General features: G+C 49.0%; 2 protein-coding genes across 2 annotated transcripts in view; one reads left to right on the top strand and one right to left on the bottom strand.

Annotated features, from left to right (window-relative positions):
• The window catches only part of FANCM (FA complementation group M), a 61,141-nt gene that overhangs the window by 651 nt on the left and 38,769 nt on the right, over nucleotides 1–21,721 (top strand). The window contains exons 2-4 of the mRNA XM_031602329.2: nucleotides 411–583; nucleotides 1,532–1,609; nucleotides 2,286–2,444. Coding sequence (XP_031458189.2) covers nucleotides 411–583; nucleotides 1,532–1,609; nucleotides 2,286–2,444 — 410 coding nt within the window. The remainder of the gene's footprint in view (nucleotides 1–410; nucleotides 584–1,531; nucleotides 1,610–2,285; nucleotides 2,445–21,721) is intronic.
• On the bottom strand, nucleotides 4,349–17,635 carry LOC116234616 (heme-binding protein 2-like). The gene is made up of 5 exons (XM_031602336.2): nucleotides 14,385–17,635; nucleotides 9,638–9,729; nucleotides 8,278–8,419; nucleotides 6,828–7,011; nucleotides 4,349–6,453 (listed from the first exon to the last, which is right to left on the bottom strand). Exons 1-5 carry the CDS (start codon nucleotides 14,611–14,613, stop codon nucleotides 6,282–6,284), a joined length of 819 nt encoding a protein of 272 aa, XP_031458196.2. The 5' UTR covers nucleotides 14,614–17,635; the 3' UTR covers nucleotides 4,349–6,281.

Genomic DNA, 21,721 nt, shown 5'->3' with positions numbered 1-21,721 from the left:
CCCGGGGCACCTCCCTATGGGACGGGCTGAGAGCCCCGGGGCTGTGCGGGTGGAGGAGAGAAGGCCGCGGGATCTGAGCGGCGCTGAGCCGCGTCTGTAGGATGGGGTTGGGGCCGGGCTCCGCTCCGTGGTGCCCAGCGCCAGGACGAGGGGCAGCGGGCACAGACTGGAGCCCGGGGAGATCCGTACGGCCGTGAGGAAGAGCTCTGTGCCGTGAGGGTGGCACTGAGCCCAGAGAGGTGAGGGAGTCTCCTCTGCACTGACCCGAAGCCACCTGCACGCTTTGTGCGCAGCTGCTCAGGGAGCTGCCTTAACGTGGGGTCGGACTGGAGGAGCTCCACAGGAGTCCAACCAACCTCATCAGATCAGAGATTCCATCTTTTCCACCCCTAACAGCTCCTCCTTTCCAGGTGGGACGCAGGCCCTGAGCCGCAGGGAGCTGTGGGCCAGCAGGAGGGTTTTCTTCCTGACCCCGCAGATCATGGTGAACGATCTCAGCCGAGGAACGTGTCCTGCTGTGCAAATTAAATGTCTGGTTGTTGACGAAGCCCACAAAGCCCTGGGGAACCACGCCTACTGCCAGGTAACGCTGCAGGCCCCAGCCCTGCGCTTGGGTTACAGAAGGACCACACCAACATCCCTGCTGTCCTCCGTAGCAGTTTGCAGTTACAGGGAGATCTTTTAGTTCCTTTGCTTTGTTTGTCTGCTCTCTGTCCACTGCTCAATCAGGACGTTGATCTTAAGTATAACTTGTATTAAGACTTGATAGGCTGCCCAGGAACATCCACCCCATCCCTGGAAGTGCTCAAGGCCAGGTTGGATGGGGCCCTGGGCAGCCTGGTCTAGCATTAAATGTGGAGGTTGGTGGCCCTGCATGTGGCAGGGGGTTGGAGCTTCATGATCCTTGAGGTCCCTTCCAACCCTGGCCATTCTGTGATTCCTTGGTGCTGCTTTGCTGTCCTTGAGCAGATCTGAGACAGAGAGGGGTCAGGAAAAAAAGTGGCAATTTCTTTGTGGTGCAGATCCTTCAGCTTAATGAGCTCAAAATGGTTATCCAGGATTTTGCTTGTTAGCAAAGAATTTGTCGTGTTATCTCATCTTAACCTCCACGGATCGGTGACTGAAGGCAAAGCTGCTGCTCTTTAAGCTGGGGAAGCTGACCGTGTGTCCGTGAGCAGTGCGTGGCTGTTTGCTGCCTCCCTGTAGAGGAAAGGAGGTGGCTTTGGTGCTTGTTTGACGTGCTGTGCTGGAGGACAGATGTTAGCTTGGCAACTGAGAGCAGCGTGTGCTGCTTTGCCTCTGCTGCAGCTTTCTTCTTCTACTGCCCTTTGACTTCTCAGAACTGTAGCAAGTTAGTTTTCAAAGACTTGGAGCTGATAGGTTTTAGGCGTTCCTTTGAAATCAGATAACCTTTCCTGAAGACATTTTGCTGTTTGACACATTGCTGTGTCACAGAGCCAAAGCATTCACCAGCTTCTGTCTCCTGCCCATCTCCTGTGTGGGTGTTGATGTGGACCCTTCCTGCCTGCAGGTTGTGAAGGAGCTGAGCAGATACACCAAGCAGTTCCGTGTTTTGGCCCTGAGTGCAACGCCGGGCAGTGACACCAAGGTGAGGGAGCTGGAGCTGAACGGGCTCTGCTTGGCAGCACATGTGGGATATCGAAGCCTGGGGAGTTCTAAATCAAAGCTGAATCGCTTCACAATCTGTTGGTTCTTCAGCATTTGTCTTGTTCACGTGGACTCTGAATTATTGCTGTAGACTCTATTCATTATTTCCTGCCCTTCCTCAGAGGAAATGTTATCTTCTGTTCTTTGAGGATGCAAACCTACCAGAGCCAAAGAAAGCATACAGCTCGTGCAGAATGTTTCTTGTATTCCCCTCAGCGTTGTTTGCTGTGTGAAAGTTGGGCTGAGCTTTGCACCAAAGGCAGATGGACGTCCCAATCCACTTACAGGGAAAGTCTGTCATTTAATTACTGCGTGGGGCTGTGGGGAACCTTCCACACATCTGTGCTGTGGTCTGTGATCCACCACAGCCCTGGGGTGTACCCAGCCCTGAAGGGAGGGCTCTGTCACTCCAGCTCTCATGCAGCTGCAGTGTTTGTTAATATACTATTTAAAATCTTCAAGTTGAAAGTTTTTACATTTCAATTTTTGCATAATATGTTTTCCTTGATGTGACACGCAAAGCTGTTTAAAAGTAGTTACTTTCATGGGGTATTGGCCTGCATGGTTGGGATATTAACAGAAACATGTGCTCTTCTGTTTGGTGGCTTTTCCCACAGGCTGTGCAGCAAGTTGTTTCCAACTTACTCATTGCTCAGATAGAGCTGTGTACTGAAGACTCTCCAGAAATTCAGCCTTATTCTCACGAGCGGCAAGTGGAAAAAATCGTCGTTCCTCTTGGTGAAGAGCTGGGTGGGATTCAGAGAGCTTACATCCACGTGAGTCCTTTCCTTTCCTTACTGTTAAATGGGGCTGTCACCAAGTATACACTTCATAGGACATAGGATGGCCTGGGTTGCAAAGGCCCACAGTGCTCATCCAGTTCCAACCCCCTGCTATGTGCAGGTCGCCAACCAGCAGCCCAGGCTGCCCAGAACCACATCCAGCCTGGCCTTGAATGCCTGCAGGGATGGGGCATCCACAGCCTCCTTGGGCAACCTGTTCCAGTGCCTCACCACCTCTGGCTGAAAAACTTCCTCCTCATATCCAACCTAAACCTGCCCTGTCTCACTTTAAAACCATTCCCCCTTGTCCTATCACCATCCACCCTCACAAACAGCCATTCCCCTCCTGTTTATCCGCTCCCTTCAAGCACTGGAAGGCCACAATGAGGTCCCCCTGCAGCCTTCTCTTCTCCAGTCTAAAAGTAGCTTTCCAAGCTACTTCTGTGTATGTGCCTTCCTACTTTAACATCTCCACCTAGAACAGCAATAACTTATAAATATAATACTTTGCTCCCCAGTTCATTTTGTGCTGTCAACTACAAGAGCTGCTATTTTGCTTTGCACCAGTGTTACCCTGCAGGAACTGCAGAGGAGAGCTTAATTCATTTTCTCCTTGCAGAACAACACCTGAGCTGAGGGCCTCTAGTTTAGGTGGAATGTGGTGGTGCTGGGGTCTCTTGTGTTGTCCAGGTTGTGCTCAGCCTTCTGCACAGCTCAAACATTTTCTCTGATTGAGGCTGTTCTTGAGAGCTTTAGCTCATCTGTGCGTTCAGTTCTCCTGTGTTTGGAGAGGGTAAGACAGTTGATATGAGCTGCTTGAATGAGAAGGGTAGGATGTCTGCTGTGCCCCCTCTTTGTGAAGCACTGCATCTCAGCAGTTGGGTTCTGAAAGCATCTTTGGCCCTGGGAAGGAATGGGTGTGCAGCCCTGCAGGCTGCAGCACAAGGATGTGTCCCTATAGCAATGTGTGCACCGACTCTGAGTGCTGCTCAGATCTTTTGGCTCTTACGTGACAGTCTCAAATGCAGGCCTCAGGTCTCTCGCAGCATCAGAACTGCATCTTCTGACCTCTGCTGTTTCCATTCAGAGGAAACGCAGCAGCATAGAGACCCTGACAGACTGAGTTCTGAAAGCGGTGCTGGCAAGGACAAAAATTTGTGTGTCAGAAAAATGAAACTCAAGGATGCTCTGCGCACAATAAAATCATCACCTTTACTTTGAGAAATGGTAACAGTAAACAAGACAACACAGAAGTAAAAATAAAGGGCAGCGTAAAACAGCGCAGCTTGCCGATGCTTGTACTTGTATACACACAGTAAGCAAGGCCCTGAGTATCACAAAGCTGGAATAGACATTTTAGGCACTAACACTTTGGAAAATACGCAGTATGCGGGACAGCGTTTATCTGTTAAGGCTACAGCATTTAATCTTCCAAAAATAGGGGGAAATCTGTTTTACTATCTCCTTTGGATAGCAGAAATCAATTACTTCTAATTTAAAAATGACAGTCCTTTAATTAACAGCTTACAAAGCAGAGCTGCAGGTGGATAATGCAGTGTCTGTTCCAGTAACAGGGGTTGTGTACTCGTGTGGGACTTGGAGATGATCCATCTGAGTTACTGTCACACCTCCTTGGCATTCAGGGAGTAACTATGGGGCTGATCTCATGGTGGCAATTAGCAAATGCAGCTCTGTGCCTCGGAGGGCCATTTACAGAAGTGTTCCATAGCCATGAAGTGTATCTTCAAAAGTAGGATTTGTTGGTTCTTTCTCAGCAGCAGAAGCAGCCTAACCTAAGTCAGCATCACTACTACCCTGCACTTCACAGTTTTACATTGAACAACACTGCAGATATTGCCAGCACACTCAGCAGGCGCTGTGTTTGGTAACAAGGTGTTTCTATGACATACCCACAAGAAGCTGAGCCACAGAAGTGTTTCAGTGAGGGTTGCCTATGGAAAGAGACATGATACAGCAAACAAAAGGCATTTAAAGTATAAAATATATACAAACCAATGCTTTCTGGTGAGAGGATTAACTGCTTCCAGTGGGTACTTTGTGTTTGATGTGCCAGAATCACAGAATGGCCTGGGTTGCAAAGGAGCACAGTGCTCATCCAGTTCCAACCCCCTGCCGTGTGCAGGTCGCCAACCAGCAGCCCAGGCTGCCCAGAGCCACATCCAGCCTGGCCTTGAATGCCTGCAGGGATGGGGCATCCACAGCCTCCTTGGGTGCTTTTGTCACTGGCAAAATTTAATTTGACAAATCTTGTCAAAGGTGGAAATCTTTTTTATTTGCTGTATTGTTGGAGGGGGTGGGAGAACAAGGGAGTGTGAGGAGCAAAGCTTATCATTTCATGCCTCCCTGGGCACTGTACTCAGGTCAGCTTTAGAAAAGTTATTTTCCATTAGTTTGTTAGCTTCCACGTTGATGCTGGCACTTCCAGCAGGGTCTGTAGGGGTGGCATTGCCCCAGAAGAACACCTTAAACCTCCTAACCTGTTAGCACTGCACACACCAGCACTGGGCATCACATTGTGTGTTGCAGCTGGAGAACACAAAGCTCCCTATGAAGCATCACTCTGGTAATTGCTAAATAATTGGTGACAGGCTTCATTAATTTTTGTATAAAAAGATACTAATTAAGTCCTACATTCTATTATCAGGTAAGGGGAGGCATTAAGGAGGGATTTCTGAGAGCAAAGCCATTTGCTAACCCAATGCTAAAGTGTCAGGTGCTGTAACTGCGGGTGCAGCCCCCTCACACAGCTCTGCAGCTGGGCTTTGTAGGGGTTTTCAGCTGTGTGCAGGAGCTGCTCTAAGGACGTGGCTGAAGGAAACCAGCTGTGATGTGGGAAGTCAGAAATCAGGAAGGGACTGTCACAGTGAGGGTGGTCAGGTGCTGGGACAGGGCCTGGAGAGGTGGGGGCAGCCCAGCTGGAAGGGATGCCCTGAGGGACCGCATGGGGCTCAGGGCTGCTGTGCCAGAGGGCATTTCTGGCTGAGGTGGTTCTGCAGGGCCTGAACCTTGGTGGTGCTGCAGGGAGATGTGGGGAGCAGCCAACAGGTGGCTTCAGTGGCAGCACTGCAGCGTTCTGCAAAGATTAAAGGAAAAAGTGCTCAGAAAACACTTGTAAAAGAATTGAGAGTGAGCACTTTCTATTTAGGAGTGCTAAGTATGGTCGTGGGGCTGCTATGTGTGTCAGTGAGGTGAACTGTAATTTTTCCCCTCAAATTTCAGTGAGCATTAGTGCTGTTCTGCCTTTTTGGTCTCTTCATGAGGTTAAAGTTACTTTGGTTGAATGCTTTTTGAGGTAAGCATTGAGAGCCTCTGCTGCACAAGAGATGGGAGCAGAACTGGTCAGCATTGGCTGGGCCTGGATCCTTGCTCTGGTCCCATGGCCTAAACCTGACCAGTCTCTTTAGAAATGAAGACCTGCTGTTTGTGTTTCAGGAGGTGGGCTTGGTGTTGTGCTGTGTCCTGCTGGCAGCGGCTGCAGCTGGTGCTGGGGATCTGCCCTAGGGATGGGATGGGGGAGGGCTCTGTCTCCCTTATCTGATAGAGGAAAAAATAAATAAGGTGAACTCCTCTTTGTAGTGCTAAAAATCTCCATGATGATTATTTAGAAACTGTAGAAGTTGCCATAGGAAATGATGTGGGTGCCAGGCGTTACCTCTGTGCTCACTGAGCTGCAGTGATTGTCGTGCTGCGCTCACAGCCACCGCTCTGCGGCTCCTGGGGTCTCACAGCCAGTCCTGCCCCGTCTGTGGTGGGGTTGTGCCAGCAGGTCAGGACTGGTTCTGGGGGGGGCTGAGCACCAGGAGCAGGAGGCTATGGCCTCTGCAGGAACCAGATCTCGTTGTGTCTGTTGGCAGCAGCGGGGTTTGTGTACCCGGCGATGATGAACGTGTCCTGCAGGCACAGCTCGGGGCTCTCCAGGATTTCCGCCAGCAGGTTTATTTCTCTCATGATTGAGTCTTCGTTGGTGATTCCTCTGAAGCTCCTGGAACAAGCAACTTCACATCAGGTTCTTTTTTAACATCTGCATCTTTTCCAGAGCCTGGAAGTGTCACTTTCTCTTCTAAGCTATTTGGTCGTGATTCACAAGTGACACTGACTGTGGTTGACCTCAGACAGGTAACAGTTTTTCTTAACTCAGTATATTCAGTGATATCCTGGATGGTTTGTCCCAGCTACACAGAATGTTCTGTTTTGAGAAGCAGTTACACCTTATATTTATATGCATCACTCTCCCAGGTAAGCTGGTAGCTGTTATTTGCTGAGTGCCCTCGTTTCATACAGCAAAAGTTACTGAAAGTCACGCTTTAAGTTCGTTAGCTTTAAGAATTTGGTTTGGAAAACAAAAACGTTTCTTACCTACTATAAACAATAGTAGAAGGCCATTCTTCGATGATGATGTCGGAGTCAAAAGGATGAGGTGGCTGATCCTGCAGCACCTCGGGCAGGTAGTATGCCACCGTCACCGCCTGCCTCATCTCCGACTGAGACTCGTTGGTGTGGACGATGGTCACAATGGGGATGGTTATCCCCAGGTACAGCCCTGAGGAGACACAGATGGCTTTTAGAAAGTGCAAAAGGATGTCTGTGTGCTGTACCTGGCTTCTGAGCTCATAGTGAGCAATAGAAAGGGAGTACTGCTGAGAAGAAAGCTTTCCATTATCCAAAGGAATTCAGTGTGATATTTCAGAAAGTGGGTTTCTGTATTCCAGATTGGAAGAGGCATTGAATTAAACCTTGTAATTTGTGTGTATATATCTGTGTGCGTATGTATATGCATAGAACCTCAATTTGCAAATACATTTGCATATCTGTCTAAAGCACAGTAATTAGTGAGCTCTCCTATCTTCATGTATGATTTGACTTAACTGTTTTCCTCCATTGTGAGATGGTTGTGCTTACCTTGCATACTGCTCTTGTGTCATGTTTTGAGCATTTGGGAACAAAGTGTAGGCAGGACAGGGGTCTGCACTGTGAGTTGTTGTGGGGTTTGCTGTGGACAAACACGGTGCTTCATTTGTGTGGTGCTGTAGTAAATGAAGTTTGTAGCTATGAGGGTGAGTATAGCAGTGATGGTTGGGAGTGAGGAGTTTGCTTCTCTGTGCTGACTGAAAACAGCACTGTTCTGTTCTGGAGCCAGAATAACATTTTTTAAATAATTTAAGCATTGACAGGATGGGGAGAGGGGGAAGTACCTGATTAAGCACAAACTTTTGAAAGCAATAGTTTTAGTTTCTTGGAAAGAAAATGAAGGATCAACTTGACATGGCAGAACAAAGCGTTGGAGGCTGCAGTACTTTTTAATGAGGGTGAAAAATCAAGGGCATGGTGCATTTGCCACCCTTGAAAGTTCTTGAGTTAAAACTGGATTATGTTTCTGGAAAATATGCTTCAGCTGCACACATTTTTCATGTCATGCACAATTTGGGTATCATGAGCTACTGCAGGGCAGGCATCGCATCCTGCCTCTTTAGCATTAAACTCTGAGCAGGCAATGCCACTTCTGCTGCGAAAGCTACACCATGACATCCTGCAGCAAAGGCCTTGGGCCTGGCTGGCAGCATCAGAACCAGCCAGCATCAGTGCCACACAGCCTTGGGGTGGTGATCTCGTTCAGCTGCTCTCTTATAACGTGTTGAAGGAGCTGCCTGGTTCATGTTGTGCTGGAAAGGCTGCATGGCATGAAAATGTCAATTGCTGTGGGGTGGTCTGCTTGGGAAAAGGAAAATAAAAATATCCATCTAACTGGGAGGAGCCAATGCATACATGTGCTATTTTTACTCTAGTGTAGAATTGTGGTACCAATTACCTGAGGAGTTCTGCTCGCAGATGTACCTCATGAGCTTCATGAAGCCCAGGCAGATGCTCTGCTCGTACTGCTTCTCCTTCATCTTTATGCAGGCCCACTTGGCCTTCCCGTACTGACGCTTTTCATACAGCAGGTCTCCCAGCTGCAAGCACAGGAGGATCATTGTTTTGTATGTGAAGTTCACTAATTTAAAAACCCACAAGCAAACAGAAGTCATAAAAAGTCATACGTTATTCAGTAGCTTGACTATAATATAAAGAAATGCTGTTCCTCAGAGAATAGCAAACACAAGGAATGATTGGAAGGGTTGGTGTTGGCTGTGCCAGCTGCAGAGCTCTCACACAGTGTGCTTTGAGGCCCAGGCTGGCATGCAGCAGGTAGGCTCTCAAAACCAGCACAGTGTTTGCATCTCACCTGAGAACAGGAAGAGCTGCATCTTTTTCTGCTGTCACTGAAATGGTCTTGAAAGGAACATGTAAACTTCAGTCCTTCCTCATATCGGCCAGGAAGGGATGCAGCAATGGACAGGGATCTCTTGGCAGACTCACAAGTGGCTCTTCTTTAAAGAAACTGCCATCTCAGGAGCTTGTGATGCTGAGTATTTCTTTATTACAGCAGTACTGAGACATTGCTTTGAGCATTTCATCGCAGTGTAAATGCAAAGTGTAAGATTAATGTCAAATGCAGGCTGTGATGGGAGTGCTGAGCAGGTTCAATGAAATGCAGTCAAGTGGTGATATTTATAAATTTGAATTATATGGGTGTGTTTAAAGTAAATGTGACAAGAAATCTTCATACATGATTAGGAAAGGTTTGTTGATTTGTCATTTGCCCAACTTGCTGGGCATCACTTTGAAGGTTTTATTAGATAAGAGGTGGCTGTGGGGATATGGATTTGCAAATTGATATTCTCTTTGATAATGACCCGTGATACAGAACTCCCAACTTTTGTTTCCAATTCCAACCTCTGCTGAGTACCCTTCGCTGATGTTTAATTACCACGATTGTAAAGAAGCAAGTGCATTATTTTAGATGGAGGAAATGCTGGGTTTGTTTCAAGTCTCAAAACAGGAGTTTTTTTTTTGTTAAATTAATTCTAAAACATCACAAGGACCGTGATACCTCTCTGTGTTCTGACATTCCTGCTGATTTCCAGCTAATAAAAATAGGAAAGCTTTCCCATGCTTGAAAAAATGGTGACAGGTTACAAATGAAGTGCAGTTATCTGAATATAACGCTTTGCACTTACAATGCCAAAAATCCTCAGTAGGTAACTTAACTTCATAAAGGAACACAGCTTTAAAATCTCAGTTTGTGTACTGCCAAGTCTGTTACAAAGAGAGCTGGTTGGGCTGGGTACCTTTTCTTTGCGCTGGATGAGGGTGAATGGGATGCTCTGCCTCTCCTGGGGGCTGTTGTTCCGGGTCAGCTGCTGGATGGGCTCTGCCATATCTGCAACAAAATACAGCATTCCCAGATTTAGGTGTGAAGCTGCAGAGACAGCAGTGGAACATTTCATGCTGCTTTCTGTCAGTTGTATGGGGGCAGACTCAGTGCTTTCGTACCACCAGGTGCAGTCAGCAGCTTTGGTCTGTGTGCTGTACATTACAGCTGTGTCCCCTGGGGGTTTGGCAGTGCCCTCTTGGCTCTGTGCAGATGGTGCTGCCATCCTGGCAAATCCTTCAATGCTGGATGCGTTCACGTGAAAAAGTAAATTGTGTCAGCTACTCTGGTTTGCAAATACAAGGTATTTGTAATGCAAGCCCTGCTGTTAAGGCTGCACAGCTGGGAGGGTTTGGATGCTGAGGTACTGCACAGGGTGTCCAGAGAGGTGCTGGTGTCCCAGCCCAGAGACAGCTGAGGTCAGGGATGGGCTCTGAGCACTGATGGAGCTGTGGGTGTCCCTGTGCATTGCAGGGAGTGGGACCAGAGGGCCTTGAAGGGTCCCTTCCAACTCAAACCATTCTGTGATTCTGTACATCAGCAAAGAGAACCAAGCTGTACAGTGGGAGTAAAGGATGCTGAGAGCAGCCCATGGGCCAGGTGGGATGAGAGTGCCTTGCTCCCATCGCAGCTGTGATCAGGATGCAGTGATGGAGAACAGGCAGCAGACAGAAGTTAGCACAGAAAATTCTGACTGCATACATAAAGAAAAACACAGTGCCTGTGTTCAAACCCAGGGTCCTGGGTACATGAGGGAACCCCTGCCCTTGGGAAACTGCAGAGATGGATGACTCTTAATGTAAGAATGTTTGTTTCTTTAACAGCACCAAAACTACAGATAAGGGAGAAGAAAAGTGTCTTGTTAAATCAAAGAAATAGGAGATGAGCAAAATTGAAATTCCTCAGTGCATGCTCCACTGAAGAAATGCATCTTCTGTTTGACAAAGGAACTAGAATAGAACTTTTGTATGCGTGTGTGAATTTGAGGCTATTTCTTTTTGGTGCATAATAGTTTTATCGTAGAACCATGCAGGTTGGAAAAGACCACTGAGATCATCAGATCCACCCAGCAGCCCACCCCACCATGCCTGCTGTCTGTGGTTGGATGCTGAGGACATCAGGCAGGCTCTGAGAGGCCTGGAATGGGCAGAGGGCTGTTGGTGGAAGCCAGCAGTGATGTGGACGTTGCAGCAAAGTAAAGCAAACAGCAAGGTGGGAATAGAGCAAAGCAGCTGTATTAATCATTATATTCCCAGCTAAGCTCACACAGGTAATCTATCCTCACATGTGAAATACCAGCACATCCTCGTGCTTCCGTTCCCCTGTGGTTTTGCAGTTTAAATATGGCTGGGGTGAATGTATTTGTGTTTGCCTCTGGCTGCAGTTGGAAAATAGGCTTTGGCCAACCCTCACAGGCAGCTTCAGCAGCTCTGGCTGCAGGGTTGTGGCTGGCAATGCAGAGCCTCTCTGCCAAAGGAGCTGCTCCCTTGTTTCTCCAAGCATTTGTGCACTTGGGTAGGGGTTAAGAAACTTGTTTTTTCTGTACAGTATTTGAAAACGTGTTTGTGAGTTTCTGCCATACGTCCCCATGGTATCAGACACGGGTGTGCAAAGGACTGGAAGTTTCAACTGAAGATCCCTTTTCTTGTTCCAAGTGCCCCAGTGCCTTCAGCAGGGAGGCAGGGTGCTGGGGGCACAGAGCTGCAGAGAGGAGAGGGTTAAAGTGCAGAGGAATTAACTGGGCCTGTGTCACTCAGTAAATCTGGAGCTGAGCTGGGAATCAAACCTGCATCTCCTGGCACTCAGTGCATGGCTCTACTGCTGTTTGGAGCAGGAAAGATCCTATTAATAAGGGGCAGAAAGATTCACTTTGGCTTATTATAAACCTGTTTTTGTAAATGTCATTGGGAAATAAATTTAAAATGCAAGTAATGACATTTAAAATTAATCTCCTTGGATGCTGAAGGAAAAAATAGCACGTTAGGCTTCAGCTCTGGATTTGTAGAGTGGCGAATTAGGAGATATTTTAGGGCCCTGGAAAGCTTAACTCTATTTCTGATTCTTTCACTGATAAATGTGATCAGTGATCAGATTCTTTTCTGCATGTTAACACACAGGATAACAGTTACAACCAATGGAAGTCCCTTCAGTTTTACTCTTCAGTCCACAAATCTGTGCCCACCAGCACAGCAGCAAGATGTGCACTGTAAATACTCAGCCCTGCACAGCCCTCGGCTTTCATGGCTCAAAGCAAGGGAGTTGTTTCACATACAAATGCTCTCTCAGCCCAGGCTTGGGAACCTGAATCCTGGTGTGAGAAAGCGAGGCGAGATGATAACAGGTTGTAGCAGTGCACCGGGGCGAAGGCTTGGTTTAATTATATTTTAAAATTGTAAATCACAGTTATGAAATAATTGTATCCCGACTTATGGGTAGGTATTGTGAAAGATTGTGAAAGAGGCTGATCTTTACAAAGGGGTTTCTGTAGATGATGCACGCTTGACAGCAGCCTCTTCCTTCCATCCTTCCCCCCATGGTTTCTTCCCTGCATGCCCAGCAGCCACCAGACCCACACTGATGTGCTGCTGCCCATTTGTCATAACCTCAGCATGGGGAGTGTACTGGAACTGATGGAAAATCAGTATCTGTGCGAGTCAATATCTGAAGCTTGATCTGGAGCCAGGGTGCTCAATGCAGAACATGCTGCTTTGTATGCTGTGTATCTTTAGATAGCCTAACGCTATAGCAAGTGGAAGTTTTCCATGCTTAGCAGCTCTCTTGTTAATCTTGTGTTGAAGTTGTAATTGAGAAATGTGAAAGAACTGCTGCAGCATGTTTTCTGCTTCTGCTGGGAGTAGATAACAGAGAGTTCTCAAGCCAAGAAAGCTGTATTGCATCATCCTACACCTGTACTTTCCTTTTGGCTGCAAGGTTTGGCGCAGGCTGATCAGTCACACTGCAGGATTACTGTGGTCTTGCTAACAGTGACTAATTGATATGTCAGTCCTATAAGCGTGGTGTTCAAATCTCACAATGTCTGATGTTTGTAGGAGGGTGATGCTGCTCCATAACCCTTACAGGGTACCAACAAAAGCTACTAGCAACATCTCTTTCTGCAAGGCATACTGTCACCATGCAGCAGGGTGCCCAGCGTGCAGCAGCCCAGAACTATGGACGCAGGAGCAGTTTTGTTCTTATTTCACAGACTTTACTGCTAGGCTACAGCAAGCATGTACTCTGCTGTTAAGATTGCAGTGCCCTGGCTGCACAGCTACCACTGGCAGCAAATAAATCCCGTGTTTTTGTGCACTGTGGCATCAGCTGCTTGGGTGGAGCGGTGGGTTTGTCTTCACATCCATGTTTCCTCTGGGATTCCTGAGGCTGGGGGTGCTCTAGCTGACTGCATGCTGCCCTGGGGAATAACAGTTCCCCTGTGCTTAGAATGGAGCCTGCAAACTGATCTGACAAGCTCTTTCTGCTAGGTGAGGTGCAACCCTCTCTGGCAGCCCCAGGCAGGACTTGAAGGAAGCCTGCTCCTGATTTTTCTAATACATGCTTCACATTATGAAGCAAACCTTTTCTATTGTAGTAACCAAAATGTGGCAAAATACCACTTTGATACACTACTTTGGACTTTTTATAAGGGCAGGTAGCAACAGGATGAGGGGAAATGGCTTTGAACTGGAAGAGGGTGGATTTAGACCAGATGTCAGGAAGGAATTAATTACTGTGAGGGTGATGTGACACTGGAACAGGTCGCACAGTGATGCTGTGATGCCCCTCCTTGGAAGCACTGAAGGCCAGGCTGGATGGGGCTGTGAGCAGCCTGGGCTGCGGGAGGTGTCCCTGCCTGCAGCAGGGGCTGGAATGAGCTGGTCTTAAGGCTCCCTTCCAACCCAAACCATTCGATGATTCTCTGAGCTTGATGTCCTAAGAACCCCCCAGTGAACACTGGAGCCCAGCGCTGCCCTGCTGGTGCTGTGCATTCACAGCTCTCAGCCAGGCTCGAGGTGTTCTGGTACCTGAGGAGCCATCAGGTCTCCCTCTTAAGGCATCAGAAAAGTAACGTGGAATTTCTGGGAATGACTTGAAAAGGAAGGGAGAAAATGAGCTTGTGCCCTTTGTGCTGGTGTGAAGGAGTCTGCCAATACCGGTGGGCCGTTTCAGCAGTACTGCAGGCAGTCTCTTTGGGGCTTGCTGCCTCCCCCCTCTTTGAGGGCTGCTTAGGAGCCCGGCACAGCGCCGAGGATCCCGGCTCAGCATTACACGCAAAAGGCAGCTGTGCTCGCTGAGCCGTGCTGTTTGCTACAGCTTCTCCGATTTTTCTGTTCTCAACGTGGAAAATACAGAACTACTCATTGGGGCGAACCTGGCAGGCCCGCTGTCAAAAAGCAGATTTAAGCCTTTCGTTTACTTAAGGCTGGAACTGAAAGATTGCTTACATTTAAGACCAGCCGACCTGCCTCTTGGCTCGCCCCGCCGAGGCGGCGTTCCTAAAGCATCACAGAATCACTCGCGTTGGCCCTTCCAACCGAACGCTTCTACGGTTCTGTAGTTCGGAGGCAGCCGATTTCACTTTGAACGATGCCCCGCAGCTCGGAGGCCGAACGACGGCAGACCCGCCCGCATCCCCGCGTCCCCCCGCCCCGCGCCCGGCGGCTTACCGCGCGGCACGTCCACCTGGTGCCCCCTGCCCACGCTCTGCCAGTAGTTGAGCAGCCGCTCCTGCTCCTCGTCGTCCATGCGCTCGGCCCCCTCCTCCTCCAGGCTGCTGCCGTGGCTGTGGTACGCCGAGTCGGGGCTCTCCTCCGCCACGCCGTCCAGGTCCTCCAGCGTGATGGCCGCCGGGCCGCTCGGCTCCGCGCCGCTCATGCGGCAGCCGCCCGTCTCCATCGTGCCGGGCTGTGCTGGGCTGCGTGTGCAGAGCCGCTTTATGAAGGGCTCGGAGGGGGCGGGAGCGAAGGGCGGGCACGGGGACAGCAGGTGTGTGTGTGTGTGTGCGTGTGTGTGTGTGCGCGCACACCTGTCTGCAGCTGCCTTTCTGCCTTGCCTGCTCTGCCAGCTCCCAGCGGTGCGGCTGGCAGGGTGCTTGCACTTCGTGTGCTTTGAGGTATTAAGGAAGGTTCGCCTTCCCAGCTCCACTCCTTTCCTTTCCCATCTCCCTTTCCTTGCTTCTTTCTTTTTCCCAGCTCCTTTTATTTCTGCTCTTTTCTTTTTGCTCTTTTCCAGCTCCTTTCTCTTTCCTGTCTGCTTTCCTTTCCCTTCCCAACTCCTTTCCTTTCCCTGCTCCCTTTCCTGGCATATCCATCACTTTTTATCAGGAGTTTCTGCAATGTTAACGGGAGCTGACTGCACGCGCAAAGTCTGTGAGTCATTTTGTGCTTGAATATCCAGCTTTGGGATTTGACAGCTACGTCACATAAAAGGAGAAGGCACACAGCTCCCCGGAATGTGGAAGGCTGCCCCAGAGCCGGACCTGACTGTGGGCTGTGCAGAGCACACAGCTCTGCTTGGAGCTGCCTGTCTTTGGTTCCCAACACTAATGAGATATGAGTTGCACTCCCTTTGTCTCAGGCAGGAAAGGGAAGCCATGGGCCTTTCACTTTTCTTTAAGGAAAGGGATCTCTCCCATACACTGCTGAGATGCCTATGGGAGAAGGAGAACATGGGTTGGGGATGAGCTGTTGTCTGTGAGATGTGACACTTAATTCTCCTTGCCAGGCTCCGTTACCTGATCCAACAAAGTATTAATTGCCTTAGGAGCAGGAGTTCGCTGGTCCCAGTGGCACAGAACAGACTGAAATCAGTTCTGTGGTGTGTTCCTTCTGCCAGCCAAAGGTGGCCAGCCGAGGCAGGTTGTCTCCTTGACAGCCTTGCTTGGTGGTATGATTTCATGGTCAGCTCCTGATGTGCAGAATCACGGGATTCACGGAGCTCATGCTGACAGGAGCTGAGCTGTGGGAGTTATCAGACTTTGTTCATCAAGGTGTTCCTATGTGGGGCAGCTGCTTGGCTGCAGGTGGGTATCGTGACACCAGTCACTGTATGAGTCCATCCACATCACAGGTAACGTCTTGAACAGTGCTTCAGTGCAGTACAGACACCGACTTCACTTGTGAGGACTGAGAATTTCTGCATGGTTGGGCAACTTGAATTACTACAACTTAATCGTGGCACCTCAGATGGCTCCCAGCTGGTCAGTGCTCAGGAGATGGGCTGACTTCTGGGCTGTGTGCGGAGGCTCCTCCTCAACCTGCAGAAATGATTCTGATGCTTTATAACAGAAAACTGTTCCAGCCCTTGTTGTGGCATCGTTTGGAGGGTAAGTGGCTGCTCCAAGAGAGAGGCCGGTAGGAATTTAAGATCCTCCTTCAAAGGTCTGCTCTTTGTTTATTTCATTTGGTTTTATCTTGTGATGTGCCTGGTAATTTCGTACAAGAGGCTGCCTGATAGAGTGCTGCAGATGTGCTGTGGTCAGTGTCCGGGTGCTGTTACAGCACAGGACTATTCCTAGAGCTGAACAAAGCTGACTTTTTTTTTTTTTTTTTTTTTTTTGCTTATAATTTCCTGCAACTTACTGATGTACTGTGTAGCTGCTGGATCTTGGTGGTTTTGTTAGTGCTGCATTCCTGGTGTTTTCCTGAGGGTTATTTCTCTATATATACAAGAAAAACAAGTATTCAGCCTTGCAGATTGAGGATACAATTCATTCTGTTATGTGCAAAGTGATGCCATTTACTGAGCTACGGATCTGTATAGAGATACCATTTCTTTTTATAACCTCTCACGTAACAGAGGAAAAATATTCTCAGTGAAATTAATTGAAAAGTACAAACTCTAGGCCTTTTTTATAACTGTTAAGAAGGTGAAATACGCTGCAATAGAAGATTGTGCCAGTAGTGTGCACTTGCAGTCTGGAAGGCCAACTGCACTCTGTGCTGCACCAACAGAGGGGCTGTCCTCCTCTGCTCTGCCCTTGTGAGGCCCCACCTGCAGTGCTGCATCCAGACCTGAGCCCGGCACAGAGGGATGTGGGGCTGCTGGAGTGGGTCCAGAGGGTGCTCAGAGGTTGCAGCACCTCTCCTATGGAGAAAGGCTGAGAGCTGGGGCTGTTTTCCACCTGGAGAGGAGAATGTTCTGGGGTGACCCCATTGTACCTTCCAATATTAAAAGGGAGACTAAAAGGAAAGAAGTCAACTTTTCACGTGGGCAGACAGTGATAGGACAAAGGGGAACGGTTTTACACTAAAGGAAGGGAGATTGAGACTAGATGTCAGTGTAGGTTTTCACTGAGAGGGTGGTGAGGAGCTGGCACGGGCTGCCCAGAGGTGCTGTGGTGCCCCAGCGCTGGAGGTGTTCAAGGGCAGGTTGGATGGGCCCTGGGCAATGTGATCTGGTACTTGACGTGATCTGGTACTTGACGTGATCTGGTACTTGACGTGATCTGGTACTTGACGTGGCAACGCTGCGCACGGCCGTGGGGTTGGAGCTTGGTGATCCTTGAGGTCCCTTCCAGCCCAAGCCGTTCTGTGATTTTATGAATTAGCATCAACGTGACAAAGAAACTTTGAGAGGAATAAAGGTGCTTTATCTGTTCATTGGCACTAGTTTTAGAGAATTAGAAGATCATCTTAAAAACACCGTTCCCTTCTGTGTCTCTGTTTCTGTATTTCTGCTTTGAGGGAGGTAGGAATATGTCAGCACAAAGCACACATGTAACAGCACTCTTCTCGCTTACAGTTAGAGTTTACTTGTCGTTTGTCACAGCTCTGAGATACGCAGGGAGAGTGACTCAAACTGAGCACCAGCTCCTGTGCCTTCCTCAGCCATCTTCTGTTGCAACCCCACACCTTTTTCTGTTAATAATTGTCCTCCTCTTTGTAGATGTGCTGTACTTATGATCTGAGAGGTTTCCCCAGACGTGCCAATGAGTCTCCTGTGTACAAGGAGTTCAGGGCTCTCTGCAGCTGGTGAGCAGTGTGTGAGCTGCCCATCCCCTGTGCCTCCCCCCATGGAGCTCTGTGCTGCTGGCGTCCCTGGGCTCTTCCACTTGAAGCTGAGTTACAGTTTGCAGAGGTGGTGCACAGTTCCTGCTGTAATGTTAGGGGATGTTAGGGTTACCCCTCCCAAGGCAGCACACTTTGTTCAACGCAGCCCCTTTTAGTTTTGTTCCTAAAACAAAGCAATGAATGCTCCAGATCTCCAGCAGTTTCCTGGATCTATTGGAAGAGTCCTGTTGCCTTCGCGCCTTCCTACAAAATCACTCCACCAGCATGGTACAACCAGAACCTTTCCCTGAAGACCTGTGGCAAATACACTGCTGAGCCAGCTTTCCAGCTGAGAACTGTGGGGTCTGGACCTGGGAACAGCCTCCTCTTTCCTTTTCTTTCTTCACTCTGTTGAAAAGTTGTTACTCCAGAGCTGAGAGTTGAGCAGTGTGATGTTCATGTGGGACACAACAAACCCAGAGGTGTATTGGCTCTATGTCCAGGTGGAGGCCGGTAACAAGCGGCGTCCCCCAAGGGTCTGTCTTGGGACCGGTCCTCTTTAACATCTTTATCAATGACATCGATGACGGAATCGAGTGCACCCTCAGCAATTTGCTGACAACACCAAGCTGAGTGGTGCGGTCAGCACGGTGGAAGGAAGGGATGCCATTCAGAGGGACCTCGAGAGGCTGGAAAGGTGGGCTGGGTGAACCTGATGAGGTTCAACACGGCAAAGTGCAGAGTTTTGCACTTGGGCCGGAGGAATCCCAGGCATCCCTACAGACTGGAAGGAGAGGTCCTTGAGAGCAGCGCTGTGGAGAAGGACCTGGGGGTCTTGATGGATGAAAAACTGAACATGAGCCAGCAGTGTGCCCTTGTGGCTCAGAAGGCAAATGGGATCCTGGGCTCCATCAGAAGAGGGGTGGCCAGCAGGGACAGGGAGGTGATTGTTCCCCTCTACTCTGCTCTTGTGAGGCCCCATCTGGAATACTGCGTCCAGGTCTGGAGCCCCCAGTACAAGAAAGACAGGGAGCTGTTGGAGAGGGTCCAGAGGAGCCACAAAGATGATCAGGGGACTGGAGCACCTCCCCTACAAAGACAGGCTGAGGGAGCTGGGCTTGTTCAGCCTGGAGAAAAGAAGGCTGCGGGGTGAATCATTGCAGCCTTCAGTACCTAAAGGGAGCCTACAGACAGGAGGGGAATCAACTCTTTGAAAGGGTGAGTGACAGCAGGACAAGGGGAAATGGTTTTAAGCTGAGGGAAGGGAGATTTAGGTTGGGTGTCAGGGGGAAATTCTTTACAGAGAGAGTGGTGAGGTACTGGAACAGCTGCCCAGAGAGGCTGTGGATGCCCCATCCCTGGAGGTGTTCAAGGCCAGGTTGGATGGGGCCCTGGGCAGTCTGGTCTAGCATTAGGTGGGATGGTTGGTGGCCCTGCGTGTGGCAGGGGGTTGGAGATTCATGATCCTTGAGGTCCCTTCCAACCCTGGCAATTCTGTGATTCTGTGATTCTGTGTTGTGAAGCTGCCTGGCCCCGTGTCCTATTAGGCCATGTGCAGATGTAGGACACGTGGATGTTCCCACAAGGAAAGATGTGATGTTAGCTCTCCATCACACCATGCAGCCTCGTGTCTTTGCATATAGGTTCTGTGTTTGGCACGGCTGGAGCTGGGAAGGTTCTTGTTGTGCCAAAACCTTTGTGTTCTTGGCAGTTTTAGTGCAGCGTGGGTAACTTCACCGGCTGCCTTGTATATACTGGTAGTAAATCTGTCAGCTGTTTTAATTGCATTTAGCAAGCTAGAAAAAGTCATTAGTCCTAGCAAGAAATTCATCTAAATGAGTGTAATGTAACATGTCAGTGTTTTGGAAAGGTTCAGGAGACCTAATCCAGAAGTATTATCTTTTCAATTAAAAGTAAAGGTAGGGAGACCAGATAAAAGCAATCACTCTGAGTAGTGCTTGTTTCTGTATCTCTTCTAAGTAGGTTATGTTTACTGTTCCTGTTAGTTTTGAAGCTCCAGGTGCCTGGATCCTGCTGTCTTTTGTAATAGTCTTCCTTGGTTTGTTTTGCAGAAGGTGATTAAATCGGACACTGAGCAAACAGTGCCAATATGATTTTCTTGCATGTTATAAACCAGGCCAAGAGAGGAAACATAAAAATACAAGTAACTGGAAATTAAAAAACAAAAAAGTTATGCAACGAGCGTAGGAAATAACAAACCAGCACAGAGATATTATACTCATGTGGGCTTTAATTTTTAATTAAAGCATTAATTTCTTTTCTAAATAAATATTTTTGTGTTCAGAGACTGACCCCATTTCCACTACTTGAGACCAAAGCTTGATCCTAAGCATCTCCAGTGTTCTCATCACTGAACTGCTTGGGGTTTGATGTGAGCAAAAAGTGCTGTGCCAGTGGCATCCCATTAAAAAAAGGAGCAGTTCAGGCTTCTGGGTGGCTTTGTGTGTGTGTATGTATATGTGTGTGTGTATATATATATTCTATAGTCTTTCTTTCTGATGGAAAGGGACCTTGGTGTACTGATAGACAGTCGGCTGAATGTGAGCCAGCAGTGTGCCCAGGTGGCCAAGAAGGCCAGTGGCATCCTGGCTTGGATCAGGAATGGGGTGATGAGCAGGACCAGGGAAGTCATTCTGCCCCGTACTCTGCATTGGTGAGGCCTCACCTTGAGTAATGTGATCAGTTTTGGGCACCTCAGTACAGAAGGGACATGGAGGTGCTGGAGCAGGTCCAAAGAAGGGCAACAAGGCTGGGGAAGGGCTTGGAGAATATGGCCTATGAGGAGAGACTGAAGGGACTGGGGCTGTTCAGTGTGGGAAAGAGGAGGCTGAGGGGAGACCTTATTGCTCTCTTCCAATATCTGAGAGGTGATGGCAGCAGAGCGGGGTTGGTCTCTTCTCACTGGTGACAGGATGAGGAGAAATGGCCTCAAGTTGCACCAGGGGAGGTTTAGGTTGGGTATCAGGAGGAACTTCTTTACAGAAAGGGCTGTTCAGCACTGCAATGGGCTGCACAGGGAGGTGGTTGAGTCACCATCCCTGGGTGTGCTTAAAGTCCATTTGGATGTGGTGCTCAGGGCCGTGATTCAGTGGAGGGCTGTTAGAGTTGGGGTAGGATGGTTGGGTTGTGTTGGACTCGATGATCCTGAAGGTCTTTTCCAACCTGAGCAATTCCATGACTCTGTGCTGTTCCTGTCTGAAGGCCCAGGGCAGCCTGAGGTGCGCCGGTGTTTGGAATTCAGGCTGTGTTTCTATTATTTCTCAGCAGCCTTTATCTGTTGTAATCCGCTTAGCTGCCGACTGCAGAGAGTTGTTTTTGAAAGAGCTGCGGGCCCACAGCCAGCAGCATGGAAATTCCCCAGCGCGTTGTTTTCTCAGTTTAGCTTCTGCTTTCACAATTTTTCCTTTGCCCTATCAACGTTCTCTGTGTGCTTTTTGTTTCTTTGGGGGATTAATACCGCTGGAGTTGTGGTGGCAATCATTGCCTCTCCCTTTTCTCGGGATTTACCTCTTCGTGCCATGCAGGCCCCATACACGGAGCGAGAAGCTGAGGCAGCTCCACGCTATGAAAACAACCAAAGCAGGAGAGAGCAGTGAAAGTAAATGCTGCTGCTTGACGGTGTATGAATAGTGCGGATATTAATAATACTTGTGCAACTTAACGGGCTCTGAAAACCCAGCACAGCGTGGAATGCATGCGGAGGACGAATGGAGCGTTGTTACTCAGTGTTCAAACATGCATCACAGTTTTAAAATGGCTTTTGTTTTCACCTTAGGGTATTTCATCTTCAGAAACTGAAGACGCACTTCAGTCAGCGTTGTGTGAAAGAGGGAGCTGTCGTTGGTGGTTCAGTCAGACTCGATTTTCAGCAGGCTGGGAGAAGCAGCACAGGGGTTAGGGGCTGTTAGGCTGCAGGCTCTGCGCTGCTGAGCTGGGCGGGCTGAGCAGGGCAGGGAAGCACCGCATGCAGGTACCCAGCTGTCAGGGGCTGC

The sequence above is a fragment of the Phasianus colchicus genome, chromosome 5, assembly GCF_987193195.1.
Source record: "Phasianus colchicus chromosome 5, bPhaCol1.hap1.1, whole genome shotgun sequence".
Taxonomy (NCBI): Eukaryota; Metazoa; Chordata; class Aves; order Galliformes; family Phasianidae; genus Phasianus; species Phasianus colchicus.
The sequence above is the reverse complement of the archived record's forward strand: the minus strand, read 5'-3'. Positions and strand labels throughout refer to the sequence as shown.